General features: G+C 44.6%; 1 protein-coding gene across 2 annotated transcripts; it reads left to right on the top strand.

Annotated features, from left to right (window-relative positions):
- The first annotated feature begins 911 nt into the window (after window positions 1–911).
- irak1 (interleukin-1 receptor-associated kinase 1) lies at window positions 912–17,008 on the top strand. 2 transcript variants are annotated; one of them, XM_044132809.1, is made up of 14 exons: window positions 914–1,348; window positions 4,630–4,797; window positions 4,868–4,951; window positions 5,031–5,320; window positions 9,909–9,973; window positions 10,054–10,168; window positions 10,387–10,505; window positions 10,949–11,159; window positions 11,256–11,324; window positions 14,196–14,283; window positions 14,361–14,455; window positions 14,962–15,520; window positions 15,588–15,686; window positions 16,674–17,008. In XM_044132809.1, exons 1-14 carry the CDS (start codon window positions 1,237–1,239, stop codon window positions 16,751–16,753), a joined length of 2,154 nt encoding a protein of 717 aa, XP_043988744.1. In that variant the 5' UTR covers window positions 914–1,236; the 3' UTR covers window positions 16,754–17,008. The 2 variants fall into 2 exon arrangements, with proteins under 2 accessions (XP_043988833.1, XP_043988744.1); XM_044132898.1 differs by lacking the exon at window positions 15,588–15,686 and having other exon boundaries at window positions 912–1,348.
- The last annotated feature ends 4 nt before the right edge of the window (window positions 17,009–17,012 follow it).

Here is a 17,012-nt window from a genome sequence, read left to right as displayed (position 1 = left end):
TGGTCAGAACCAAACACATAGAACCCATCAGGATCCAGCCCAGAAACGGGTCTTGAGGTCGGGTCCTGTTTGTTCAGCTGAGGTTCTGAGCCTGTCCCAAGGTCCATAACTGATGGTTCTGTCTGTATTGGAGATGAAAAAGCATCAGGATCTCACAGAAGTTCTGTTGGTTTTCCTGCCTCTGGTTCTGACCCAGTTACTGCTGTTCCACATGTTCTATCTGTTTTAGTTATTTTAAAGGACCAGCATCATGTTTTCCAAACACATAGCATCATTTTCTATCACAGTGTTACCTTCAGGTGTTATAAAATCATATATATATATATATATATATATATATATATATACATATATATATATATATATATATATATATATATATATATATATATATAAAAACATGACTTAAAACAAGTTTGGCATTGTAATGTCACGCCTTGAAATTGGGGATCTGTCCCTTTGAGAACTGCTCTTTCTGAAGCTCCGCCTCCAGGAAGTCATCCCAACATGGCTTCCTCTGTTAAGCCTTTAAAACCAGTGTTCCTCTGAGCAGCAGCTCCTATAGTGAGGTCAGCAGATGCCTGCTAATTGCTGCTGGCTAGTGTGAAGGAGCGGAGTCTCGGAGGATGTCTGCTGTATGAGGCGGAAGCTCTGATACTGCAGCTCAGAGGAGGAGCTGCATCTCGAAGGCGGGGCTAGGTCCATCCAGGCGTTTTGCAGCTGAATGGTTACCATGGAGATTAAAGGATTTCTCAAATATGAAAACATCAAAGGAATAATCCAGGTCTGATTTGAAGAGGGAATAAAAGTAAAACGTGATGAAAAACTCCAACACCTCAATTTTACATGATTCTGTCCCTTTAATATTATTCACAACTTCCGGATCAGAACTATCCGGTCCAGATTGTTCACAGAACTTTGCAAAATCCTTCCAGCTACTAAGGTCAAAGGTCAGATAGTTTCATTTTGCAGCTATTGGAACATGATGTTTGGAACTGTGCAGGTGGGTTTTACGGTACTGGGTTCTACCTGTACCGTAGATGTTACTTCTACTCTGCGCAGGTCCAGAGCAGGCTTTTATTGTGACAGGTCACACCAGAAGAGGCTCTTGGTGGCTGGCGCTGGTGAGCGTTGTGAACGGAAGTTGCCGCAGATCAGAAGTTCTAAAGTTGGTCAATCCGGAGAGTTATCGGGCTGGTTCTGATGTGACCCGTCCGGCTCGGTTCGATCGGAAACATGTCAGAGGGAGACCCGCGGGGTTACTTCTTGTTCCAGCTGCCCTCCTCGGTCCACTGCGAGTTCTGCCGGGTCATGGATGGACTGCTGGACCTAGACTGGACCCGGTTCGGTGAGTAACACACCCAGAACCATCCGAACAGCTGGAGGCGGCACCGAAACCATAGGAGTGATCGGGTTTCACACCAAAGTCTCGTGTTGAAGGGTCGTAGTGACGCTACAGGTTGAGTCACGTGATCATTTGGGTGCTGGCGTTCAGGTGAGGTTCCGTTAGCAGGGCGTGGTTCTGCCTGGTGGTTCTGGTCGGTTCGGCAGCAGTGCCAGTAAAAACTAAGTACATCCCTCTTCAAATGATCGGAGTGGACAGAGTTTTTCCTTAACATGTGGTTCTGCTGCCGGGTTCGGGTCAGAACTGTAGAGTCAGGGTCCTGATGAGTGGAATCAATCAATCAATCAATCAATCAATCAATCAATCAGTCAATCAATCTTTATCTGTATAGCACATTTCAGCATCAAGGCATCTCAAAGGGTTTTTCATCAAACAAACAGAAACACAATGCAACATAGAATCAACAATCAAACATGACATCAAGTGGAGTTCCATCATTAAATTGATTATTGATTATTGATTAGGTTTCTAATAAAACTGCACCAGCTGCTTTCAGTCTGGATTTAAAGGATCTCAGTGTTTCAGCTGTTTTACAGTTTTCTGGAAGTTTGTTCCAGATTTGTGGTGCATAGAAGCTGAATGTTGTTTCTCCATGTTTGGTTCTGGTTCTGATGCAGAGCAGAACCAGAACCAGAACCTGAGGGGTCCAGAAGGTCGACCCAACAGCAGCAGAACTTTAATGTGTTGTGGTTCTGATCCGTTCAGTGATCTATAAACTAACAGGATTTAAAGTTTATTCTCTGAGCTACAGGGTCCAGTGGAGGTTCTGGAGAACTGGGTTGATGGGGTCTAACTTCCTGGTTCTGGTCAGAACTCCAGCAGCAGGAACAGGGAACTGAATCAGATTCATAGTTTCAGAACTTTCTGATCCAGTTCTGATCCCCAACAGCAGCAGGACCAAATTGGATCAGAACCAGCCAGGAGGATAAACACATGTTCTGTTAAGACCAGAACCAGGTCGACCCAGCAGGAGGCTCTGTAGAAATATCACAAACAGTGACGAGTTGGTACCTAGAGAGATCCAACTTATTGTTCTGAAGGTTTTCCACTGTGTTACTGGGATGGTCCAACAGAGCTGCCTGGGTTCTGGATCTCTACAGCAGAATCAATAAGATCCGAGTCAGCTTTGGCCTCCACCGGGTTTATTTCACTCCTCCTTGTTTTGGTTTTAACAGAACCAAAGAACCGTTTGAGAACTGTCTCAGAACCAGCTTCAGGTTTTATCAACAGAACCACAGAACCTTCTCAGAGTGACCCGGCAAGTTGGCAGTTCTGATATTAATGTTAGTAATGATGTTATTAATGTTAGTAATGATGATATTAATGTTAGTAATGATGATATTAATGTTAGTAATGATGATATTAATGTTAGTAATGATGATATTAATGTTAATAATGATGATGATGTTATTAATGTTAGTAATGATGATATTAATGTTAGTAATGATGATATTAATGTTAGTAATAATGTTATTAATGTTAGTAATGATGATATTAATGTTAGTAATGTTAGTAATGATGATATTAATGTTAGTAATGATGTTATTAATGTTAGTAATGATGATATTAATGTTAGTAATGATGATATTAATGTTAGTAATGATGATATTAATGTTAGTAATGATGATATTAATGTTAGTAATAATGTTATTAATGTTAGTAATGATGATATTAATGTTAGTAATAATGATATTAATGTTAGTAATAATGATATTAATGTTAGTAATGATGATATTAATGTTAGTAATGATGTTATTAATGTTAGTAATGATGATAATCTGTGGGGTAAGGTTATCGTTCAGCCCTTGGATTAAATCAGTGAATGAAACAGAAAGTTTAATCTAAAGATGGACTCTTCCTGCTGTTAGAATCAGACGGATTTTTGTGATATTTTTATTTTATTAGTTTCTTTCAAACTAATAAAATCATTTTTTAAAATTCAGAGATTTCAGAGGAATCTGACCCAGATAATCAGGACAGGTTTTGTTTTTCATCAGAACACCAAATATTTCAACGCCACCGTTTATAGAAATGATTTCTGTAGATGGAACAGGCTGTCATCTGGATTCTTTTCTATTTATCATTTTCTTGTTCTCCATTTGTTCACAGCAAGTGATTGTTGCTCCAACAGCAAACGGCTGCATGGTAAAACATGCTTTGCTACGTTTCTTTCTGTCTACAACAGTAAAATAATTCTGTAGGTTATTTCACCCCAGAGGAGATTCTTCTTTTTCTTGAGCCAGTTTGTTACATTTTGTTGTCATATTTATTAACAAATTTTATATAAATATGTTTTTATGATTAACTATGATTTTTTTTTTTACCATCCTGGTATTTTGGTTCCCTCTGCCACTTAGGACTCTACATCCTGACGGAAGAAAAGAAAGTTTAGAATTGTGAGGAAATTTTTAAACTGAGGAAGGAGTCGGACAGGAAAAGGCTCTTCATACACCACCATGTTGGTTCTGGTCGTTCTTAGCGTATGCTGGTTTCTTTTGACACTTGAAACTGGCAGTGAGCTAAAGTTGTAAAGAGGAACCATCTGCTCCAGCTGTGACATGAGAACCTGAAGCGGAACCACTGGGAACTGAAAGTGTCCTACTAACAATCTGCTCTTGAACTCATCTCAACGTGACCCTGGGGAGACACGGCCATCCGGCCTCCACTTTCACCTCAGTCAGTTCTGGTTTTCAAGGCACCTAAATGTTCTTTAAGTGGAATTTCAACGAGTCTCTGTCAGATTCCTGCTGTCCACCTGATGGATGGACAGCGTTAGGATGCACGTAGCAGCAAGTAGAGAAAAAGAAGGAAGGGACCAAGCATGGAGCCTTGGGGAACTCTGCAGGAAAGAGAAAAAAGAAGAAGGCCATTACAGAGAATGATTCGCCACAGGAGGAAAACCATTTAGTCACTGGAAGAGCAGAACTGTCCGCCTGATGTTGAAGTTATAACAAACATTTGTTTCCAGGCTGTTTACGTCTGGACGACCGTTCCTAACCTGACCCTTTGCTCAACCAAGCCAAACGCTGCCGCCGTCTCTTCTGGCTTCACCCCAACGCTGGAATCACTGGCAGCCGTTCAGATCAGGATAGAACTAAACTGCTCTGGTTCCATTGTGTTTAAGTTTTCCATCGGCTAGAGGACATGATGACCAACGTTTCTCTGCTGCTTGACTCAGATTCTGGTCCTGGTTCTGATCCGGTCGGTCGGTTCTGTCCCCACAGCCTCGGAGGTCCTCAGAGACCAGACGGCGGTGCGCCTGGCCTACCGGAGGGAGCAGCGGACCGACTGGGTCATGAACAACTGGGCCAACAGGAACGGCCGAGTCGGGGAGTTGGTCGATCTTCTGCAGTCTCTGCAGCTTCTCAGACCGCGGGACATCATCCTGAGCTGTGAGTTGACCCCTGACCCTTGACCTCTGACCTGTAGAGCAGTTAGACGTTCAACTCCAATTGTCTGCAGGGATGCGGAACCTGAGTCGTCCTCCTCCCCTTCCTCCCGCTTTTCCTCCTCCTCCCTACGAACCGTCGGCCGCTCAGTTCACAGGTAAGACCCGCAGGTCTGACATCGCTGCAGCGCTCTGATTGGTCAGATGAGCTGATGATGTCACTGCTCTACCCTTCAGCTGAGTGTCCAGACAGGAAGCCGCTGCCTGGCCCGGCCCCGCCCCCTATCAACCTGTTCTCTGAGAACCACCGGCCGCCCCCCAGGATCCCTGCCGCTACTGATGATGTCAAGCCTCCATCTCCATCACCGTGCAGCGCCATCACCGCCATCATCTGCTGGACATACGAAGAGGTGCATGCTGGGACGCGAGGCTTCTCCCCCAGCCTTCAGGTCGGGGAGGGCGGCTTCGGTGTTGTTTACCGAGCGACGCTCAGCAACATGGACTGCGCCGTCAAGAGACTCCGACAGGTCAGCCAATCACAGCGTCATGTGCTTCCAGACACAATGGACCTTACCAGAGGGGCCGCGTTTCATTGGCTGATGCCCTTCCTACGTGGTCACGTGATTGGCCGTCTCACAAACAGCTTCCCGTTAGCTAAGTACAGCATAATAGCAGCACTGATACAACTTGTACACCTGATCTCATCCAAAAACACGACATGAACTTGTTAGTTCCTCTGTCTGTTGATATACTGTGAAAATCCAGTAGAACTGAAACACCAATGGAGTCAGAAATACTCTGCAGAGAATCAGAGACGCCATGTTTCCATAGAAACAACCGCCGCCAAGCTGTTTGTGAGACTTGCGGCTACCTGGGAGTTTGTAGGTCGGTTGTGGGCGGAGCTTGGTAAGGTCCATTGCCTTGTCTGAGTTCAGGGTCTGCTGTCCGAAGGCCGGATCTATAGGCCTGTTAGGTCACAGTGCAGCCAAAAGGCCAGTCTGAATTCAGACTCGTTCAAAGGCGTTCTTCTTGTCCCCAGATTTGAAGGATGGTCCGGTGTGTCCTTCAGGGCTCACCATATCCCATAATTCCTTGCGGGTTCCAACTGGGCGTTCAGGCAAAGCTCAACAAAATTATTTTCTGTATTACACTTTAAGTGACACAACATGATTTTTTACAGCGTGTCAGAACGTAGCGGTCCAAGTCTCAGATATCTGCTCGGTTCATAAATACGTCACCAATGTTGCTCCGTCATTTCGGGGGGGTCTGCTCCCGCTGCGTTACCAGCCAGCTCCCCTCGCTCCGGTTCGGCTTGGAGAACGCCATGGCTGCTGGTTTATCGGTATGGAAACGGCGATAGCTTTCCCCAGTAAGTGGAAGTTAAACACTGACGTTACTTAGTTAGTCTAAGTAAAATGTTTGGTTTACCAGAGTACTTAACTTCTTTCTGAGCAAATTGTTTTGATTGATTAATAGTTTTAATTAACTGTAATGGCTTATTTGAGGTCTGGAGAGTATTATATCTGTAAATGTATAGTTTACTTATATCTATTCCTTGTAAAATTATACAATACACGTTTGAACATTTTAGAATGGAACAGCTTACGATATCAGTGAAGAATAACAGAAATCAGGAGTAATACATGACTGTAGAACAAACTCTGGCTTCATTGTTTTTTCCTTCGCTGCTCTGAGCTTCACGCTGTCACGGTTGCTAGGCAACATGAGTTACACTGGGGCCGATGCTAACCGGCTAGCTGAAGGTTAACAGCACAAATTTTAACTTTATTTGGAAAAACAAACATCATTACATCAGAAAAAGAGATTTAATAAGACATTATGAGGAAGGTGGTGTCAAGGGAATCTTATAAATGGTACTTTAAAAATTAGATGCTTCAGTCCCTTTTAAAAAACGGGGATCTTTTTTGGTTTGTTGTTCCGTCGTTCAATAAGTTGGAGGTTTTGAGTCGTTACTGAAATGTGATTTTGAATTATCTAAACTCCTTATAACTCTCTAATTCCCATCAGCAGGTTAGTGAACAGTGGAAGTTCATGTTTAAACAACTTCAACCCCGTAATGTTCCACTGTGGAACAACAGAGCCATTCTATGTAGAAAATCTATAATTATGAACGACTGGTGGAATAAACTAATCTGGTCAGTTACTCATTTACTGGATGGAAATGGAGATATTCTGAGTTTGGAGGAATTTAACAGGAAGTTTGGAACTGATTGTTCACTAACAGTTTATAAGAAAGTTTTCTACAGGATCCCTGATGTTCTCATTCTGTCAGTAAAAACAGTTTAACTAATTTCTCCAAACGGAGCATCTGGACATTAGAGGTAATAAATGCAGCAACAGGTTTTTGAATCAGTTTTCAATAAATATTATGGAAGAACAAAACGCTCAGTTCTCTTACAAAATTTTAACAAATCTATGATTAGGAAAATTAGGTTATTTAAAATCACAATAAATTATTTGAAATTCCCAATTCCTCCTAAATATAAAGAATTACATTTTAAAATAATTAATAACATAAATCCTTCAAATGAGTTTTAAAGAGAGAGATTTAAGTTTAATGTGGAGAATTGTGGTTTTTGGAAACAACTAAACATTTGTTTTATGAATGTAAAGAAGTATTAAACTTATGGGATCAACTTTGAAACTTTCTGTCTTCTAAAACAATAAATGTGGATTTTATTTCCTTAAAAACATTCAGTTCAGTTTATCTATCAAAGAAAAAAATATGGGATCTTCAGTCAATGTTCTAATTATTGTAGTTAAATATTATATCCAGAAATGTCTCTATGCAAAATGCTGCCTCTCAATCTCTGCTCTCAAAAATGAACTTTCCTTTTTTAAAAGATGCAGAATTTAAATGCAATAAAATTGTTTGAGTTAATGGAAGATTTTCAGTCAGTATTCCATGTCTCATTATTAATTTAACCCCTAAACCACCAAAAACACCTGAAAAGGTAAACCCAAATTAAATCAGCTGCTGTTCTTGAATAATTTGAAGTACATGCAAAAAGCTTCGTCTCTTTATGAAGACGACAAACTACATTTTCTATTTTTGCAGTCAAAAATACTTTAATTGTAAGTAGTTTGTAGCCATTACGTTTGTAACACAAAAAAAGAGAAAAATTTTGCTTCACCCAGATATTTAATTTTTATTTCTTGTAAATGTACATTGAGTGCTGAATGTATGGACTGGAAAATACAATAAATCTGTAGAATAAAGTATTCTGCTCGTGGATTTCAAAACTGATCAAAACAGCACAAAAATAAATGTCATTTTGGACATGCTTTAGTTTTGAGGATGTACAGATGTTTGTGGTTCAACATGCAGGCAGCGATGAGGCTCTGATGAAAGATACTGAGGAAACACATCATCACTGACGGAGGCATTACTTACAATTAGATAAATAAAGCAGAATATCTGCTTTATCTAGGAGGTCTGACAGTCAGACCTTTTCCCCCTTCTTGCTGTCCGTCTGTCCACCCCCCCCCCCAACAATATGCAACCCCCCCGCCACGCTCCTCCCTCCATGCGCCTCTGACTGGAGCAGCAGACGCTTCATAACCGCCCTGTGAGCTGAAGTTCAGCTGAAGAAACACATCCAGTTTTGACACCTTCTGACAACGTTTATACATTATGAATAATATTTATACAATGGAGAAACGGCACACGGGCCTTCCGGTGCAGCTTAATTTAACTTATTTTATTTTATTATTATTATTTATTCATTTATTTTTCACAAATTTTAGTACCTTATTCAAGCCTCTGAAATAATTGTGATTTGTAAACAGCAGGAGTTGAGATATTTAGTTTTTTGTAATGTTGTTATTGACGTGTTGTTTGAGCTTCTCATTATTATTCAATAATAAAAAACCAGCTAGCTGATTTCTCTTTTTTTCTGAAGTGGCGGGACGGACCGCTGTCAGTCTCGGACCTTACATAGAAATGCTTGATAGTAAAATATCTGACATGGTTAATATTATCTTTTTACTTATTAAATATCATATACTCTGCTGTAAATGGAGAGGTTTTACTCCTTGTTTTGATTTTTTTCTTAACTAATTTACACTTTATTACGCCTCACTGAAACTTTAGAAATCTGTTTCTGCAAGAAAAATAACTGTCAGTATCTCAACTTTTCTTTTGTTTTAAAATTATTCATTTGTCTTAATGTTTTATGTGCTTGTCTTTAGTCTTAGCCCCTTGTTTCTGTTTTTGTTTCATTTTTCTACCTATGTTGCAATGTTCTTGCACCTCAACGAGTCTTTGTATACAGTTTGTTCAAAAAAAAAAAAAAAACCTTACATGGAAATGGGACCATTGCACTCCGGAAGTGAAGGGGGCGCTATTTCCTATGTTATCCGCGGTCTTCCGTTTTTATTTTCTTTTGAAATCTGTGATATATTTTCATCTTTAGGAAGGATTTTCACTCTCAGCATGTTTTTGAACTTCTCTCCTTTATTTACTTCAGCTCACAGTTTTTAACAAATTCTGTAGCTTTCTGTGAACTTCTAAATCTGCTCCTTAGTAGAATCTTTTTGGGTCTGATGCTGCCTCTAGTGGCGTGGGGTGGTAGCACAACTAATATAATTACATTAATAAATGAGTCTTTATTATTTACTGTTAATTTCGGCATTATTGTCACCAAAAAAGATCAATTCTCTAGTAAAACACCATACTTTTTATTTTCTTAACAATGTAGAGCTAATTAAATGACATAAACAAGATCTTTATACATTATGAATAATATTTATATATCTCCATCAGTTATAGAAGGAACAAATGAAATCTATCTATCTGTATATCTGTTTATGCCAGTAGTGTTTTTTCCATCTGAGAACAGTCATCTCTGCTTACTTGACTTATTTTTCAATAAATAAAGAATAATGTGTAAAGTTAATCATATTAAAGAAAGGGGGGAGGATCAAGTCAGTTTCTACTTTTGCTTACCACCTTTTCAGTCAGTTGTCTCAGTATATGTCATGGCATTTGAATCGTGAATATGAATGAAATAAATTAATAAACTATACTATGTATATGAATTAAATTAGTTTAATTGTCTGCATTGACTAACCTGAAGCTGCTGCTGCTGACAGGACGGCCAGATGGACTGGACTCTCCTCAGGAAAAGCTTCCAGACTGAAGTGGAGAACCTGTCGAAGTGAGTTCCTCTGTCCACCTGGAGAGTGAAACAGACCGGACTTCTGACCCATACTGCATGAACACTTGTGTTGCTGTCAGGTTCAGACATCCCAACATCGTAGACCTGCTGGGCTACAGTGAAGGAGAGGGAGGACTGATGTGTCTGATCTACAGCTACATGCAGAACCGCTCCCTGGAGGACCAGCTGCAGAACGTAACTCGCCTTCAGTCTTCCTCCATGTTGCCCTCAGTGTGGATGTAGGGTGACTGTGATTTTATGTGATGTGGACAAAAACGCCATGTTTTGATTGGGTGACTGTGAGAGCAGTAGTGAGCTGTCAGTAGGACTCTGTGTGTTTCTGTGTGGTAGCAATGTTTTGTCTACTCCAGGTGTGTTTCCATCTGTTCCAGTCATAGGATTGTATCTTCCAGGCGCTCGGTCTCTCATGGCCTGACCGGGTCAGCATCGTTGAAGGAGCGGCAGCAGCTCTTCAGTTCCTGCACCGCCCGCCGTTGCGTCAGGAGCCGCTGATCCACGGAGACGTCAAGAGGTCAGGAAATCTGTTCCTGCTGATCAGTTTGTCAACATCAACATGTAGAGCAGCTCATTAACATGTACAACATGTGACAACAGTACTGTCCTGCCGCTCTGTATCTGCTGGTTTTATACAACTGATGGCCTAGTCAAAGGTTTCTGGTTGTTTTGAGTGGCCCTTCTGGTAAAAGAAAGAGACTATCGCAGAAAGTCTCCCTGTTGCTAAGCATACAGACAACTACGGCTCCGACTCCTGCTCCTCGCCACGCCGCTGATGATAACTGGACACGAAGTGACGCTGAGGCAGCAGGGGAGAAACGCTGCCACCTGCAGGAGGGACTGGAATGAACTGGTTCTCCCCAGAACCAGTATATTATCTGAGGCCAGGGGAACATCACCAGTGCTGGGATGAGCTCTGAAAACAGAATGAAGCTCTTATTTTCCTCTCTGTCTCTGCAGTTCTAACATCCTGTTGGACCAGCATCTGGTACCGAAGCTTTCGGACTTCGGTCTGGCCCGGTACGTACCGCAGAATGCGGCCGGCAGCTCGACGCAGACAGCTTCCGTTGGCAAAACCACGACGGTAAGAGGAACGCTGGCCTATCTGCCCGACGAGTACGTGAGGAGAGGAGAGCTGTGCACAGCGGTGGACGTCTACAGCTTTGGAGTGGTGAGACACCCAGGGGCTGATGGGAAATGCAGTCTGTCGCTTTCTATCTTACCACAGAGGGCTCAACCAGGCCTGAAAGTGTCCTGTGTGTTTCAGGTGCTGCTTGAGGTTCTGACGGGCCGCCGAGCTCTGGAGCAGGACGGGAGGACTAGAGACCGATACCTGGTGAGAGCATTCACCGGGGGACCTGATGACACGTTGGCATGTTGGCATGTTGACATGTTGCATGTTGACACATTGGCAAGTTGGCATGTTGACATGTTGCATGTTGACACATTGGCAAGTTGACACGTTGGCAAGTTGACATGTTGACATGTTGCCAAATTGGCAAGTTGACACGTTGGCATGTTGACACGTTGGCAAGTTGACACGTTGGCAAGTTGACACGTTGCCAAATTGGCATGTTGGCATGTTGACATGTTGCAAAGTTGGCATGTTGACACATTGGCATGTTGACACGTTGGCAAGTTGACACGTTGGCATGTTGACACGTTGGCAAGTTGACACGTTGCCAAATTGGCATGTTGACACGTTGGCATGTTGACACGTTGGCAAGTTGACACGTTGTCAAGTTGGCATGTTGACACGTTGGCAAGTTGACACGTTGTCAAGTTGGCATGTTGACACGTTGGCAAGTTGACATGTTGTCAAGTTGGCATGTTGACACATTGGCAAGTTGACATGTTGCAAAGTTGGCATGTTGACACGTTGCCAAGTTGACACGTTGGCAAGTTGACATGTTGCCAAATTGGCATGTTGACACGTTGGCAAGTTGACACGTTGGCAAGTTGACATGTTGCCAAGTTGGCATGTTGACACGTTGGCAAGTTGACACGTTGCCAAATTGGCATGTTGACACATTGGCAAGTTGACATGTTGACATGTTGGCAAGTTGACACGTTGGCATGTTGACACGTTGGCAAGTTGGCAAGTTGACACGTTGGCAAGTTGACATGTTGACACATTGGCAAGTTGACACATTGGCAAGTTGACAGGTTGCCAAGTTGCTGACATGTTGGCAAGTTGACATGTTGCGTTGGCATGTTGACACGCTATGCAAAGTTGACATGCCAAATTGGCATGTTGCCAAGTTGACACGTTGGCAAGTTGACGCGTTGGCATGTTGACAAGCTGACCGTTGGCATGTTGACATGCTGCAAAGTTGGCATGTTGACACGCGTTGGCATGTTGACACGCGTTGGCAAGTTGACACGCTATACGTTGACACGTTGGCAAGTTGACACGTTGGCATGTTGACACGTTGGCAAGTTGACACGTTGGCATGTTGACACGTTGGCAAGTTGACGTTGACATGTTGTCAAGTTGGCATGTTGACACGTTGGCAAGTTGACATGTTGTCAAGTTGGCATGTTGACACATTGGCAAGTTTACACGTTGGCAAGTTGACACGTTGGCATGTTGACATGTTGCAAAGTTGGCATGTTGACACGTTGCCAAGTTGACTCGTTGGCAAGTTGACACGTTGGCATGTTGACACGTTGGCAAGTTGACACATTGGCAAGTTGACATGTTGCCAAATTGGCATGTTGACACATTGGCAAGTTGACATGTTGACACGTTGGCAAGTTGACACGTTGGCAAGTTGACATGTTGCCAAGTTGGCATGTTGACAAGTTGGCAAGTTGACACGTTGGCATGTTGACACATTGGCAAGTTGACATGTTGCCAAATTGGCATGTTGACACTTTGCCAAGTTGGCATGTTGACACGTTGGCAAGTTGACACGTTGGCAAGTTGACATGTTGCCAAGTTGGCATGTTGACACGTTGGCAAGTTGACACGTTGGCAAGTTGACACGTTGGCATGTTGACACGTTGGCAAGTTGACATGTTGACATGTTGCCAAATTGGCATGTTAACACGTTGGCAAGTTGACACGTTGGCATGTTGACACATTGGCAAGTTGACATGTTGTCAAGTTGGCATGTTGACACGTTGGCAAGTTGACATGTTGTCAAGTTGGCATGTTGACACATTGGCAAGTTGACACGTTGGCATGTTGGCAAGTTGACACGTTGGCATGTTGACATGTTGCAAAGTTGGCATGTTGACACGTTGCCAAGTTGACACGTTGGCAAGTTGACACGTTGGCATGTTGACACGTTGACACGTTGGCAAGTTGACATGTTGCCAAATTGGCATGTTGACACATTGGCAAGTTGACATGTTGACATGTTGCCAAATTGGCATGTTGACACTTTGCCAAGTTGGCATGTTGACACGTTGGCAAGTTGACACGTTGCCAAATTGGCATGTTGACACATTGGCATGTTGACACGTTGCCAAGCTGGCATGTTGACACATTGGCAAGTTGACATGTTGACACATTGGCAAGTTGGCATGTTGTCAAGTTGGCATGTTGACACGTTGGCATGTTCACAAGTTGACCTCTTGACCTGTGAAAAGGTGCCAATTGTGTCAGGATGAGCCAAGTCTAAAGTCCTTTTGGGTTTGGGTCAGTTCGTCTTGTCCAGTCCAATCAGAACTTCTTTTCCCTGGAGGATTTCTGGGTGCTGCTCTGATTGGTTTTTCACAAGTCTTGCCAATTGAGGCATAGAGAGAAGCTGGCTGCTGACATTCACCAGGCCAGATTTGTTCTACAAAATGATCAGCATCCAGGTATGCAGAGCACCTGGGGGAGGAGGCCCTCCACTGGGGCCTAGCGCCTGGACAAGCTCCCGGCAGCAGATCCACCCAGCACCGACAGGACAGACCTAACCAGAGACTCATCAGACCACCGGAGTCAGAACTCAGACCAAAGTAGAGGGGGAACGTTACCCAGAATCCTCCATTCCATTTGGTGTAAGCAACCAGTTGCCCCATTACACTGTCGGAGACCTTGTAGACCCCTCACATCCAGTGCCTGCCGAACCAGCAGGAGGTGGGAGTTAAGGCCGTACCATCGCCCTACACCGACCCAGTCTTCCCTCCATGGGCTATGACGTGAATTTTTTCTGTAAAAAAATTCAAAACCCAGATGATATCTGGGTTCATCTGGTTCTGGTTCGGGTTGCAGAGGGACCTTGTGGAGGAAGTTGATGACGGTCCAAACAGTTCGACCCCAGATGCCTGGAGGGGACACTTGGATCAACGGCTCACTGCAGGTTGGTGTCAGAACTCAGGTTCTGGTGATGCTTCTGACAGTTCTAGATCTGTGTTCACCCAGCTGTTCTGCTGCCAGGCGGCGCCGTTGAGCCTGAAGGGTACCTGCAGGTGGCGGTGTTGGCCAGAAAGTGTCTGAACAGGCAGAGGAAGAAGAGACCGGCAATGACTGAGGTGAGAAACCTGAAAAAACAACATGGAGGATGAATTGTAGTTTAGGTTCTCTTCCTAAAGTAGAACAAATTAATCACTCCAGATGTAGGCAGATCTCTGAGTCTGCAGCCCCCAGGTCCAGGTCTAGACTCCACCCGGTCTAGACTCCACCCGGTCTAGACTCCACCCGGTCTAGACTCCACCAGGTCTAGACTCCACCAGGTCTAGACTCCACCCGGTCTAGACTCCACCAGGTCTAGACTCCACCAGGTCTAGACTCCACCCGGTCTAGACTCCACCAGGTCTAGACTCCACCAGGTCTAGACTCCACCCGGTCTAGACTCCACCCGGTCTAGACTCCACCAGGTCTAGACTCCACCCGGTCTAGACTCCACCAGGTCTAGACTCCACCAGGTCTAGACTCCACCAGGTCTAGACTCCACCAGGTCTAGACTCCACCCGGTCTAGACTCCACCCGGTCTAGACTCCACCAGGTTCAGATTTTGACATTGTTCTTTCCTCCTCAGGTCTTCTGCCACCTGAAGGACCTTTGCTGCGTTGTGAGGAAGAACTCCTCCTCTTCCTCACTGCCCTCGACCCCCCAGCAGCCCTACCATTCCTTCCCCAAGCCCCCCCGCTCCCTGGACTCCTGTGTTAATGCCGTCTCCCAGCAGCTGTCCAGACTGGGACCGTCAGAACAGACCTGCCCTCCCTCCCTGTACGACTCTTCCTCCTCCTCTTCCTCCTCCTCGTTTGGGGCTCTCGCCTCGCCTCACCCGCTGCAGTCCTCCTGTCTCGGTTCTATCTCCCCCTCATCTTCCCCCTGCCCCTCACTCGCTGGCCCATGTGAAACTGACGAGAGCAGGGGATTCTCTCAGTACGACTTCCAGTTCCGGTCCAACAGAACCAGCTGCAAGTCCCAGAGCCAGAATCCAGCCAGGTCTGCAGAGTCCCAGCTGACCCAGCCCTCTGTTCCCACCGAGGACCTGTACAGCTTCCCATCCCCTCCCAGCAGCGGCTCCGGACCCGCAGCGTCTGGGTTTTCCCCGGCACGATCGTTGCAGTCCACCACAGCCGGACTCTCAGGTAGGCGGCAAAGACTCACTTTGGTTCAGGTGTGTCCAATGAACTGTTCATAACTGTGTTCGTTCAGTTCTTGTGAATCCCAGCAAACAGCGACTGTTGGAGAAGAAGAGTCAGTATGAAGCGGGTCGGATCAGAACCGCAGAACTGCTGTCCTTGGACGACCTCTGTACGTAACACCACACACACTCACACACATTTCTATCCTCAAAAGGACCCTGCACCTGTTCATGACTCTCACGTTCACCTGAACTGAATGCAGCACAAGACAAGATGATCAGCTTCTCTCTGTGATGGCCAGTAAGGGTGAAAACTGTGCTGGTGACCAGTTGAAAGGTCTGTCGATTGTCAAGTTGGAGGAAGATATGTAAACAAAGAAGTACCTCAAACAGTTCAGCCAAATTGCTGCTACGCTCTCCTTCCACGTTCTGCAACGCCCCAGTGGACGCTGAATCCTTGCTTTCCCAAACTGGTGGACATGAGCGTCGACTCATTGACAAAGCACCAAAGTTTAAAACCAAACCAAACCAGTTGAAGAACGAGAATTATTTCGGTGGAAAAGGTCTAAAGGGTTGCAGCTTGGTGGTCGTACCTGTTGTCTTCCCCAACGTTGAGGTCAAGACTGACTGTGTTCGGCTAGCATTGCCGAGGCCATCCTGAAGACATTCCAGAATCTTTTCATTGGTTGTTCAAGTGTAGTGACAGACTGGTACCAGAACCACGACATTCTTGTATTCCTTCAGGGAACCCTTGAAGGCCCAGCTGACCAGGAACCATCTCTGATCTCCTCTACTGGACTATCTCTGTCTGCTCCCTCTACCAGAGGTCACAACCTGCAGTCCTCAGAGTCCTGCGGCTTTACATATGTCCTCTGCCCCACACATTTGAATTAAATGGTGAAACATCCTCAATAGCATGCAGTCAGGCTCTTCAGAGCTCTGCTAATGAGCTGATATTGGAGCCAGCTGAAGCAGAAAGACCTAAAAACTGCAGGAGACGTGGAGTTTGAGACCACTGACAGACATCTCCTCTGACGGAACCAATGGGTTTTCTTCTTGTTCAAAGTCTGGAGTCTGTTTAAAAGTCAATGAGGTTCGGGTCAGGAGGGATCAGGTCCGGTCCGTCTCTGATCCGTCTCGTCTTTGTGTTTCCTCAGACGGAGGGAGGAGCGCTGCAGATCTCCGAGGACCGGAGGAGAGCGATGAGCTGGAGTATCTTCCCGCTGGTCGCTCCTGATGGTTTCCTGAAGCCGGGAACGCTTCGTCATTCCGACTCATTAATCCCAAACTGTCGTCTGCACCAGAGGCGGTCCAGGAACACCGAGGTTCTGGACCCAAAACACTCGTTTAGTCTGACATTAGGAATCTGTCCTGATCCACTCACACAGAACCGGGGTTCTTCTGCAGAACGCTTTGATCTGCTCAGCCATATTTAATAATGTTTGTGGAACTTTATGATTTTATAATGATTAATAAAAACCGACACATTGAGGAAG

Source organism: Gambusia affinis, linkage group LG01 (assembly GCF_019740435.1).
Source record: "Gambusia affinis linkage group LG01, SWU_Gaff_1.0, whole genome shotgun sequence".
In the NCBI taxonomy this organism is placed as follows: Eukaryota; Metazoa; Chordata; class Actinopteri; order Cyprinodontiformes; family Poeciliidae; genus Gambusia; species Gambusia affinis.
The sequence above is the reverse complement of the archived record's forward strand: the minus strand, read 5'-3'. Positions and strand labels throughout refer to the sequence as shown.